Source organism: Nuphar pumila, chromosome 5 (assembly GCF_984573655.1).
Source record: "Nuphar pumila chromosome 5, dmNupPumi1.hap1.1, whole genome shotgun sequence".
NCBI lineage: Eukaryota > Viridiplantae > Streptophyta > Magnoliopsida > Nymphaeales > Nymphaeaceae > Nuphar > Nuphar pumila.
Window position 1 is genome coordinate 16777506 of NC_143253.1, and position 12850 is coordinate 16790355.

The window sequence follows — 12850 nt, forward strand, 5'->3', positions numbered from 1 at the left end:
GAGAGAGAGAGAGAGAGAGAGAGAGAGAGTATATATATATATATAGAGAGAGAGAGAGAGTATTTGGTAGCTGCTATATCATTAGGTATTTGACCAAAACTTATTTTTTTGGTCCGTTGGATCTTATTTAGATCCAATGGCCAGCAATTTGACTAATTAAGTGAGATTTTTGACCCCAAAAAACAAAAGAAAAATGAAACCCCTCCTCCCTTCTCTGTTCTCCCTCTCTGTCTCTTCGTCTCCTCTCTTGCTGCAACGCCGTCGTCAGCCCCTACCACTGGATTACCCCTCTCTCACCCACCCCTTCTATGCATTTTGTTCCCTATCGCCATTACCCCTCTCTCGCTGAATGCCGTCGCCGGACCGCCGGACTGTCCCTCTCTCACCCACCCCTTCTCCGCATTCTGTTCCCTATATATATATATATATATATATATATATATATATATATATATATATATATATATATATATATATATATATATATATATATATATATATATATATATATATATATATATATATATATATATATATATAGGTTTAGTAGCATTTGCTCAAGTTCATGTCTAGTCAGTAACCCACTTATACAAGTCCTAAATGCTCTTTTCTGAAATGGCAACTGTTATTCTTATGTCAAGAAGTAATAAGCAAATAATTAAGCACAAATTTATAATTCTGAACCAACATCACATGAACTAATTAAGTGCCAATCTTGGTGATATGTTGAAAAACAAGGTTAAATACCAAAAACATACAAATACAAGAGCATACATACATAGCCCACATAAATGAACCTTCTAAAGTAACACATGTGCCTTCTTTGTACAGTTTCTTGTACCACCAAAGAAGTTTGATCATCCAAAAAATGACAGCTATGGAGGAAACAAGTAGGTAGAAGGGGGTCTCTTTTTTCTGAGCTATAGGCCAGTGGACAACCAACTAATCATTTTCATCAAGACAATCCAGCTACATAAGCAACTCCAGTGGATGGAAGCCAGGATGTCCCATAAATGAACTGTGCTACTGTGAACTTACTGGCTTCTTCTGCGGTTGTGATAACATGGTATCCATGCCACTGCACCCTTTTCCCAACTGCAGCACCAGGGCCATAGTTCATGTACTCCCCATAATACAATGTGTCCAATGCAAATGTACCATACCAAGGCAGCCAGCCTTCATCATTGATGTGGTCACCCATGTAACTCAACATGTATACCACACGAGAATATAGCTTCCATGGGCGACCAAGATAGGTTGGCACGCTGTATTTCACTTGACCAAGGTCCTGAGTTGCTAGGATCTGGCAATCATGTATGGACATCCCTGTGTTCTGATTCGGGTCCTTGCGGTTTTGTGCAGTTATCGTGTTCTTCTGGTTTGCCATGGGCTTCCTAGCAAAGATGTTGGACTTTTGTATCACCACAGCTGCATTTCCAAAGATGAAGTCCACCGTGCCATAGATGTCGCACTCCCGGAAGAATTGCCTCTGCGAGTGCACGTAGAGAGTGTCTTGGTGTGAGATGATGCTGCAGCGATATACCACGGCATGATCGGCGCCGATACGGAGAGCAACAGCTTGGTGTTTTTCAGGACCCGCCGTGTTCTCAAATGTTATATCCCGAGCAATGAATCCGGTGCCGGTGGCAGCTAAAAAAGAAAATCTACAAATTAGAAAAAAAAAGAAGAAAAAGATAAGGGGTCCTTACATTATACATAACAAAGGTTATGGCTATGAAATCCAATGTTTCTCCTACTTCGAATGATAATGAGTTCTTGTTGATTTATTGTTTTCTTTTCTTCTTGTAGATTGAAATTGTTTCAACTGATGCTTTGCAATTCCTTTGATTGAAGAAGTTATTACCATGCGTTGGGCCCTGAAATATCCAGCTTTCAACGTTTCTCTGGTTCTAGTTTCACTCTGGAACTTGGAAGTTCAGACAGACCCATTCGAAGTACTGCTTACATTCTATATATATAGCTTACTCTGGAAAATCTGTACTAAATACGGTATTTTTGACGTTCAGATGCATTCCTAAAGTGATAAAAAATCAACATCTCATATTATACTCAAATATGATAAAAAAAAGTTAAATGTTTCTTGGTTAAATCAATTCAATCCATGGCATGTTTCTAAGTTAATAAGCAATGATAAATTCAACTACTGGTTCATATTAAGTGAAAAACACCTGCAACTATGTTTTTTTGAAGTGAGGATGGTTAGGAGATAAACCTGGAAATGACTTACCAATTTCTCTCTCTCAAGCGAGAGAGAGAGAGAGAGCTTTTGCTTTTTCTTGTCTGTTTCTTTGATAATGGACAATGCATCACTGCAAGAAGAGGCCAGCTACTTCCTAACTCCATTATGATAAAGTGAGAACCAATTTGCTTTTGTCATCATAGAAGTGGAAGGTATACCACATAATGTCATTGTTGACTTTCACTGAGAAGATGGTATCCAATGTTTTATTCTATTCAAATGGAGTCATTCTCCATGAGATGGGTGGTAGGAAGTGGGTCCCTTGTTCTTGGCCATCTGTCCCTATACAGATAGACATCTGATAAGGTCCACTTCATCCGTCGTGCTAAATGGTCCTGGATCCAAAAATGGGACCCAGAAGCAACCACTCATCTTTGGGGTGGGTAGATGTTGGACAAGGTGGAGCCAACATACAGCTTGATGGAAAGCCGATCGTGTCATACCCTTTCATGACCATCCATAGTCACAACTCAATAATAAGATGACACGTCAATGCCCCATTGGATCCAGTTAACGCTCCGGAACCAATTGCCACCCTCCACCCGACGAGAGAGCGGATCCCAAGGCCAGCCAACGTTTTAATCGTCCATGTGTGTGTGTGTGTGTGTGAGAGAGAGAGAGAGAGAGAGAGAGAGAGAGAGAGGTGTGCAGCTACTTATAAACAGTTTTATCTCTAAACATAGACATAGTTACATATATTTTTTTTACTTAATCTAAACCTGTAGATGTGTCTGTCATTAGTTATTTACTATAAGTCCTGCTTTACGTTAAGCCAACCTAACCAGAAAGTTTGTTTCTTTCATCATCAAGTTTTAGTGTGATATGAACCATTATTTTTTTATTGCACTAAGAACAGTTCTAAGCATAATTAAAAAGTACATCAATTTAAAGTATGTTTTTTACTTATTATAAGTAAATTGTATAGAATACATCTATAAATTAAAATTAAGCAAACAACTATGCATACGCCTTTTTAATCTGTTTATGACAGTTTAGGAGATAAGACTCTTTAGGACCTATATGTACACACAAGCACATATTAGGCCACCTATTTGAAAGCTGTATGCTAACTGTTTTATACAAACTTTATGTAAGATAAACATTTGTATAACACGAAATTGGCATCATATAAGGGGTTGTCACCGGGCCAAGTTGCTTGCCTTTGGATCCACTCTGTAGCCCGAGACCAATCAGACCTAGACCCTTGCCAGGGTCACTTTCTAGGTGCATGACCCATGTTTGGGCTCCATTCTAGAACCTCAGAATGATCATAACTAGACCGTGGCTGGGAGCAGTCCCTAAAAGATGCACCCAAGTTCACTTCATAGTGTAGTAAAAGCAAATGTACCCTGACATATCACAGAAAAAAAACTTTACAATTTTGTCATTTGTCTGAGTACGTTTACTTGTACTTTTGAAAAATTCACAGGAGAATCAGTCTCTCACGAGAATATAACTCTCATTGGAATAGTTCTTGTGAGAATTGGAGTCACAAGTTGACCTTGTGACTTTAACTCATGGAATGTGAGATAGTGAATCACATTTACACGTGGGATGAGCAACCACAACTAAAAATCCAGATGCGGTGATTGTTCATCACAAGGTCAAATTTGGTTTTGGTCACAGGTGAGATGAGCTACCACACTTGAGAAAGTTGGTCAGGTTGCCTTGTGATGAACTTTCTCAAGTTTCAAGGGAGGAGCATTTTAATTGAGAACCACAATCACAAGTTGCACTTGTGTTTGAAAATATTGGAGAAAGTGCTATGATTTGTTATTTGCATTCACAGGATCTTAAGAAAATCAAAGTTTCACCTGGTGTTGCAAAGGTACATTTTTCACAGGATTCAAGAGAGAATCACAGTCACAACGTGCATTTTCTCATGTTTCATTGTTGCAACCCCGATGCGAGGTCGCCAAGAAGACAAGTCATGTTTGTAATTAGGCAGTTGAATTGGATATGAATCAGTTATTTACCTTCATCTTGTGACCAACTCTCTCAAGCTTGCAGGGAAGAGCATTCTTAATTAATTGAGAATCACAATCACAACTTACTTTTTCATGTTTGTAAAAACTTGAGAAAGTGATGTGATTGTGATTAATTTGCTATCAGAGGATCTTGAGAAAATCTAATTTTCACAAGACATTGCAAACATGTTTCATTCCCTCATCCTCATTTCTCATGTTTGCAATGAAGTGAGAAAATGTGGCTCTTGAAAATCAATGACAGAATGATTCACGAGTAGGACCAAGCAAACTTGTATGATTGTTGGGGGTGATTTAGGGGGAGCAAAGAGCCTGTTTGGGGGAGGTGTAGGGAATATAATAAACATACCAAAAGTGGCTGTGTGGAAGGTGGTATATCCTTCTTGGATGCTTCGTGATCCTGAAATTACCGTTCTACCCTTTCCATCTCCAATAATCATCACATTCCACATTTTCCTGGCCACCTTCAAGGTTTCCTGGTATCTATAAAACAGACAAGATAAAAAATAAAATAATACATCACATAAAAAGGTACTCATATACTTTTTTTAGTTCTCATTTTACAGAATTTATTACCCCTCTAGTTAATTCTATGTCAGAAGAATGAAAGAAGAACATTGTCATCATCACACAAAATCATAATTTTAAAAGGAAAGATTCCATTGTGAGGCCAACCTTTTGCACTTAATCTAAAAAAATAGGCATCAAACCAATGTTGTCAGCTTTAACATGTGTCACGATTCTGATTTTGACACAATATTTTTTAAATATTTTTGGGCGATTCAGAATGATTCACTTGAGTATCGGTATCGGGCAATCCACTTGAATCAGTTGGCCAAACGATATAGAGACCGATTCTGCTACTAACAACATTGCCTCAAAAGAAGCCATATTTTTTATAAACTTAGATTAATTAAGGTTTAAGTTAAATATGATAATAACTTTCATAAATATTTAAAATATTTACCCTTTTCTTTCGAGTATTTTTTTAAATTCCAACAAATGTTGACCGGATGTCTCTATTTGACAGTTTTCAGAAAACCCGTGACGAGTTTCAGAAAAGTGAAGATTTTTTAAAATGATGGTAAACAGGATGGCTCCTTATGATTAAACAAACGTAAATTTCCCTTTCATTTTCGTAGCATATGCGTCAAAATCTGTTCATCATTATTGTTACCAACAGTAGAGTTTCTTCTTTTACTTGTGATTGAAAGTACAATTACGGTGGTGAGGCAATTAAAGAAGGTAAATTAGTTACAGTGTAAAATATTCTTCAAATTATTACCAACTTGTACAGAGTGATACGGTGGATAATTTGACAGCCAATCTTGCTAAATGATAAAAACAACGACAACTTCATAGATATTTTAGTACTGAACCGGATAACTTTGGTACACATTTGATTTACATAAATCTCTCTCAAAGTAAACTAGCGTATTTTATTTATTATTTTTATATGTTAAAGTTGATTCTATCATTTTTTTTAAAACCATCATTTTTTTTTGGATAATCAAGGAGTACACCCAGAGCTTAGACCTTGCAGGAAGGGACCTGCACTATCTATGGGTTTCGAACTTGTGACTTCATGTTAACTTGGTGACATTCACAAGCCGCCCCTACCAGATGAGTAGAGTCCTCCGGGCAAACCACTATTATTTCCATGAATTGTGAGATGATGACTTTTCACAAATCAAATATTGTGTTATGCTACACATAATGAAACTTCCTAACATATATAGTAAACAAACCATATTAAGCATATCTACTGGATTGGATCTGACATTCAGTGGTTAGATTCACACAAACAAAAGTGTGTAACACCATCTCTCTCTCTCTCTCTCTATATATATATATATATATATATAAGACATTTATATATATATATATATATTATATATATATATATATATATATATATATATATATAAGACATTTATATATATATATATATATATATATATATAAGACATTTAATTATGGCTCCCACGTAAATAAGGAGTTGTGCAGCAGCTACAAAATAAGAGTTTGATGGAATATAAAATAAAGATATACAAACAAGAACCAATCCCGATGAAAAGGCAGAATAAATTGGATTGGTAAGTAATACCACTCCTAGACCTCCTACTATAAGACCTTATCCCAGAAATACTAAAAGAATATCATGTATTGGGGTAGGTAAATCCATTATGTGTTAAATAAGTGATAAATAAGTAAAAATATATCATGATCTTACTGGTCGGGAAAAAGTGGGTTACCTTTTTTTGTATCTAATAGTTACTACCCCAATGTGGTGAGGCTTGATGTAGATAGGGTTAATCAATTGAACAGGCCAATCTTGCTTTTGTCTTTAGTCGAAACAAAGTTCATAATTTCACATTAAAAAAAAATTTAACGGCTATGGCTATAATGACTATATATATATATATATATATATTCCAAAAGGAGTCATAATCCTCACAAATCTAGTTATTATTTGTCATGAAAGAAACTTACCTATTTTCGATCAAAACTTAATCTTATTTTTAATTGGTAATCGTTCTTGAATCAAGGGGTTTATCCATAGATATTTTTATTTGAGTTGAATTCATATATATATATATATATATATATATATATATATATATATATATAATCAGATTGCAGTTCATTGGTGGGACTAACCCTGTCCTCCACCCTTACAAGATATGTACCCATATCCACCATTTATACACGAGCTTCAAACATCAATGGTTCATATTGCAGCAAATTTTCATTGCTAAACAATTCGAGTTTTACAACAAAAAGATTCAAATTCAAGGTATGGGAGTCGAACGAAATTGATGTTTCATAGATTTTGAATTCTCTTAAAATCCGAGTTACCTTTAATAATATAGTGAACAATTGGAATTCTAAATGCCACCATAGTTGGAGAAGCAAAAGTGGGTGAGGAACTGCAGGTAGGGCTATCAAATGAGTAGGGAGGCCACAATCACTCCACTCATGTGGTAGGTTCAACATGTGAAAGTCACCAAGCTAGAGGGACAAGCTCAAAACCCTTGGGTGTGCTGCCTTGTTGCAAGGCTGAGATAAGATACACTCTCCGGTGAGAAATGAGCACTTGCGGTCACACCGACACTATTTTTGCTCACGTATCGTGTCCCCGTTATATGTTAGTCATATTGGAAACTTTACAAAAATGGTCGTATCCTGGTATCTACGGCCGTATACATGTGACATAGCTTGCCGTTTTTACACCAAATGAGCTTGCGAGTAAGTGAAGTGGTTTTCTCCTATTATCCGGAAAAGGAAATTGAAAAGTACTAGGGAGTGGGAAAGTTTTGAAGGACACAAAATGACTAATTACGTGACAGCGGCCATTCATTGTCTTGGATAAGCTCAATCGCTGGGGACCCCACCAAGCCAACAAGTCCCATTTTTTACCATGGCTTAAAAACTTGTCAAGTCCACCCAGTCACTCAGTTGACCCGTTCATTTACTTGGTTAACCCAGTGAATGATCCAGAAATTAACAAAACTCGGCCAAGTCAAACAAGTTTTAACATGACTCGGCCAAATCAGCACCTGACTTGGCCGAGTCATACATATATATTATATATAAAAATATATTTATACATATATTAAAAATTATACATTAAATATATTATAAAAATATTCTATACAATATATTGGTAACATATTATAAAATATACATAATATATACATATTTTATATAAAATATAAAGTTAACATGACTCCGCCAGTTACATGTCAAACAAGGACAAGCCGAGTACCAGTCACTGGATTTTAAAACTATGATTTTTTCTACTGAATTCAATCTTGTGGTGCAATGTTCTTCTACTTGAGCAAGATCAACGGCCCAAATCATGAATGACCTAGATGGGTTGTACCCTTCATTAGCCACCGACAAAAATAGCAGGCACTCTAAGCTTATTATTATAAAACTAAATGTGTACAAATTGGGATATCTTCTCCAAGTACAAAGATTACCGTGCTTAAAAAGTAGCATGCCTTTTTTACACGAGAAGATGTACGGTGGATTTTTGGTCATTTTAATATTTATGAAAAGGGATAAATAAAACTAGAATTCACAAAATTTCTATGAAATCCTTACAAAAATGCCCCTAACTTTTCAAATAATCGTCTAGGTTACCACTTTTGGACGACACCACCTTGAGGACTTCTCCTGATTTTTGGATTTTAAAAAGATTGGGAAATTGTTTGGAGGAGCCAATATGAGGGGTTTTGTGCAATTCTAGCTTTTTTTTGGAAAATATATATAGTATATACAACAAAATATGCAAAAATCAATTTTAAAGTGTTAACATCGATTTAAAAACATGATATTTTCAAAACAAACGATATGTTGAAACTGTCACAGTTTTAAATGTAAAATAACAGCATTAAAAATATGACAACAAAATCTTGATGTTTTGAAAATATCTGCGATATTTAATTACTATATATGTGATGTCTGGATCTCCTAGACATCTGACCCTAATAGCGTATCACTGAGGTATGCCACCAAAGGACCAGAAAAAAAGGGAACAATGTCTGACCTAGGACTTGAGAATTCAGCTTACAAGGGTTCCACTCATCTGATAGGGGTGACTTATGAAATATCACAAAGTTGACATGATGTCACATGTTCGAAACCTGACTGGCATCTCCTGCCCCAAGGTCGAAGCTGAGTGTACTCTCCGTGGGCAGGGCGGACCTGAAGGGTTTAATTTACCAACATGAGAGGCCAGCCAGCCAACGTGCGGTTGATGATGGGGTTCTTTCCTTGAATTAACAAAAAAAAAAAAAACTTGAGAATTCCCCTAGCTCTTGTGGTCTTTTATTTAGGGATGGCAGTGGGGCGGGGCGGGGGACAAGGTCTCCACCCCCGCCCCACCTCAAGATTTTATCCTCCACCCCCGCCTCCATCCCCGGTGGGGAATGAATTTTATCCTCCATCCTCGCCTTCATCCCCGTTTCATGTCCTCCATCCCCGGTTCAAACGGGGATGAGGCAGGGCGGGGCGGGGATATTGCGGGGAAAAGTGGTCGGGGCGGGGCGGGAAAAAGTGCACATCCATCCCCGCCTCCACCCCCGGACGGGGATAGATTTTAACCTTCGTCCCCGCCTCCATCCCCGTTTCATACCCTTCATCCCTCGCCCCGGGGCGGGGCCCCGCTTTCCCCCGGTCCACTGCCATCCCTACTTTTATTCCCTCAATTCTTTTTGCTACAATTTAAAGAAGGCCAAATTCCATCCAAGCGCTCATCACCTTCTCGCCGCCGTCAAAGTGACCAAACTTTTCTTTAAAAATAATCAACCAAATATATAAAAAAAGCTTATTCAATGCTCAATTGCACCATTTTCTTTTTGGGCTTTTGATAGCCAGTTAATTTGTAGATAGCCCAAGATGGGGATTTGAACCAAAGACCCATTGGCTATTAAAAAAGAGAGAAAAAGAACTGTAGTTGCTATCAATCCAGCTAATCACATTCAACAACAATTGGTGATTTTCCTTTACGAAGAAAGCTCGGGGGTTAGCAGACCCCACCAGTTATACAACTCATATCATTGGATTTTGAACTTGCAACGTCCCAATTAGGGGTGTCAGTGGGTCTGGTTTGGTTCGGACCCAGGTAAAACTAGACTTGAACTCAATTTTCGGGTATGATATCGGATCCAGAACCGGGTTTAATTGGGTCTACTATAAGAGAAAAATACCCAAACCCGATAAGAACTATATGTACCAGACTCGGTAAAATAATATTTTGTATCATTTTTACATTAAAAAGTTACGGATCTTAATCGGAACTCTGGTCAGGCACGGGTCTGGTATAAAATTTCACAAACTATACTTGGATCCATGTATTAATATGACCTTTGAGTCTGGACTCGGGTCATTTTATTTATCACCATACCCGGACCCTATAGGGTTTGGTCCGGGTAAAACCGACCGGTTGACACCCCTAGTCCCAATACAACTTGCAACTCATACCATTGGAGATAGCAACACTTTTATCAAAATTTTAACCCAACAATCCAACGTCATATTATTACGTGTGGAGATCAACCAATGTTGAATGCATAAAATATATACTGAGAGAGAGAGAGAGAGAGAGAGAGAGAGAGAGAGAGAGAGAGAGAGAGAGAGATTTTACCTCCCAGCCTTCACGTAGATAACAGTCCTCTTGAAACTCTGCTCCGGCACAGCTTTTATCGCCTCTTCAATGGTCCGATACGTTCCCGTCCCGTCCGAAGCCACCACAATCTCAGCCTGCACGTCCTCCACCTCCATGGTCAGCAGCCTCCTATCCCTCGCCGTCAGCCACGCCGGAAAACCATCTTCCTCCAACGGAAAACCGCCCGGTGCGGCAGTGAGCAGCCTCCGGTTCTGGATCGGGATCCCGGTGAAGTCCCGCTCACCACTCGTGATCGCATAGATTGCCAGGCAATTGCTGATGATCTCCGTCAGGTTGTGCACCTGCGCCGCCACCCGGTCCCGCACCACCCCGTCAGCCCCCTCACCAATCCCCTCCGTACACGTATCCTGGTTGGTCAGTGCGGCGCTCAGCCACGTCATCACGTCGGCAGCCCTGCCACCGCGATCGGCTGCCACCGCGATCGACCTGGATAATTGGTCCATGGTATCTTCTAGAAGCTCGAGGCAGTCGTCAACAGCTCGCCGGGCAATTCGGGTCATGGACATTCCGGCGAGCCCGGAAATGCCGGAGAATGCCCGGCCGACATGCTGGAGAGTCACGTTGACTGAAATTCGGACAAGATCGGACTTACCGGCTGCCTGTGCACCTGGGAAGGCGACCAGCGAGTCAACGCAGAGGCTCGGGTACAGCGTCTGCTGGCATGTCAGCACAATGGCCTGGCTGGGCTGGATGATGCCTCTCCGGGATCCCGAGCCAGAGGCTCGGGACCTAACATAGAGCGCCACGCCAACGCCGCAGGCAACGAGGAAGGCCATGCCCACAATGCAGAGGAGGATGAGCCGCTTCTTCCTCTTGGGGCGCTCAGCCCCGCCGAGCTTAGTCGGCACCAGCCTAGGTTCGGAGTTGGGCTCGGCCCGATCAATCTTATTATAGAGGCTGGCCATGGCAATGCAGCAAATCCAGAGAAGCCAAGAGAAGGGGAATTATGGTTTTGATTATGTTTGTTGGTGTCACTTGTATTTATACACAGAGAGAGAGAGAGAGAGAGAGAGAGAGAGAGAGAGAGAGAGAGAGAAAGTTGGTGTGAAGTCAATTCCATCACAAAGAGGGTGGGTTGTGCTACTTCCAAACTGTGCATGAAAGCAAGTGCTTCCCAACAAGTTATGGGTCTTAAATTAATTATCAGGCATGGTTGATGATCTTGATTAGCAGGGGATCTCTTTTACTTTTAATTGAAGGGAGTTGCTGTGGTTGTGTGGAATTGAGTGGGGCTTATTTTTCTCTTTAGCTGTTTGTTCTTGGACTTGCTACCGACAAGAAAGTGAGGGTGGAGGGAATGACGTTGAGGTGGTAGTGGGGTTTCCCCACCTTTCCCTACTCCTTATTCAAGTGGGCCTTGGTTCTGCATGGATTTCACAAAAGTAAAACATTGTAAAGAAGCGTGGAATTAAGAGAGATTCGGGAAAAGCTTACCTGAATGATTCGGGGGCAGATAGATAAAAGAAACGTTGGGCGTGGTTTACTTTTGTACTGATGATCATAATGGCCTTTAGGCTTGTTTTGTGTATGCTTCAAACCACCATAGCTTATGTAGTTAATGGTGGTACACACTTGATCTACACGTATCTAATCTCCAAACAGAAACTAATCTTCCAATCATGTTTAGCATGTTTTATTTTATTATTTTATGTGCTAAAGTTGACTTTAGTATGACATTTTATACCAAAATTTTCAACTTAAAAAGTTATGAGATGTCAATTTCTTACTACCTCAAAAATTGAATGTTGTGGTGAATTAGACATGATAAATTAAGCCTTTTACTGTGGTAAAACATTTATGGTAAACATATCTGCATAGGTAAGATTTAACATTTGTCACCCACAAGGGATCCACTCATCTGGTAAGAGCAACTTATGAATGTCACCAAGTTAACGGAACGTCACAAGTTTGAATGCCACGGGTGACGTCCCTTGTGGCAAGGTCGAAGTTAGGTGTATTCCTCGATGGGCACCAACCAAAGACCATAATTTACTCAAAACTAAACTAAACCAATTGAATGGGTCAAAAGAAGATGAGTAGGTCTCAAGGTATGAATCAGGCTAGGCCCATCCCGACCATAGCACGTGGGTTGACATGACAGGACTACTTAGTCTACGAGTGCCACTAATGACCCTTGGGAGTCTTGGAGCCAACCCAGACCATTGCCTGGTGGTTAGGGTGAGACCGTGGGGTTAGCTACACTTGAATGAAAGTTTAATTTAATTAAGTTTGTCGTAACCCTGCATTCCATGTGCTAGCTTCATTTCCAAAAACAAAAAGACTAAAAAGAGAATAGGTAACAATGGTGAAAAAAAACAGTATCACAGCCCATTTCTCGCACATTTTTCTGACAATTACCCTGCTTTCTCACCTGCTTTTACCCTATATGACCTGCACCGCACCATGGGA

The 12850-nt window shown here is 39.4% G+C and overlaps 1 protein-coding gene across 1 annotated transcript; it reads right to left on the bottom strand.

Annotated features, from left to right (window-relative positions):
* Positions 1–698: 698 nt before the first annotated feature.
* On the bottom strand, positions 699–11557 carry LOC149836947 (putative pectinesterase/pectinesterase inhibitor 34). Its single transcript, XM_090005686.1, has 3 exons — positions 10400–11557; positions 4595–4728; positions 699–1650 (listed from the first exon to the last, which is right to left on the bottom strand). The coding sequence occupies exons 1-3, from the start codon at positions 11344–11346 to the stop codon at positions 956–958; spliced, it is 1776 nt and encodes a 591-aa protein (XP_089861812.1). The 5' UTR covers positions 11347–11557; the 3' UTR covers positions 699–955.
* Positions 11558–12850: the final 1293 nt, after the last annotated feature.

What these genes read in the sequence shown, in the direction of transcription:
- LOC149836947 (XM_090005686.1), bottom strand. Translation starts at nt 11,346, where the DNA reads ATGGCCAGCCTCTATAATAAGATTGATCGGGCCGAGCCCAACTCCGAA. An exon ending in ATCTACGTGAAGGCTGGGAG is followed by an intron (nt 4,729 to 10,399) that starts GTAAAATCTCTC and finishes TCTGTTTTATAG; the next exon opens with ATACCAGGAAACCTTGAAGG. An exon ending in CTTCCACACAGCCACTTTTG is followed by an intron (nt 1,651 to 4,594) that starts GTATGTTTATTA and finishes TTTCTTTTTTAG; the next exon opens with CTGCCACCGGCACCGGATTC.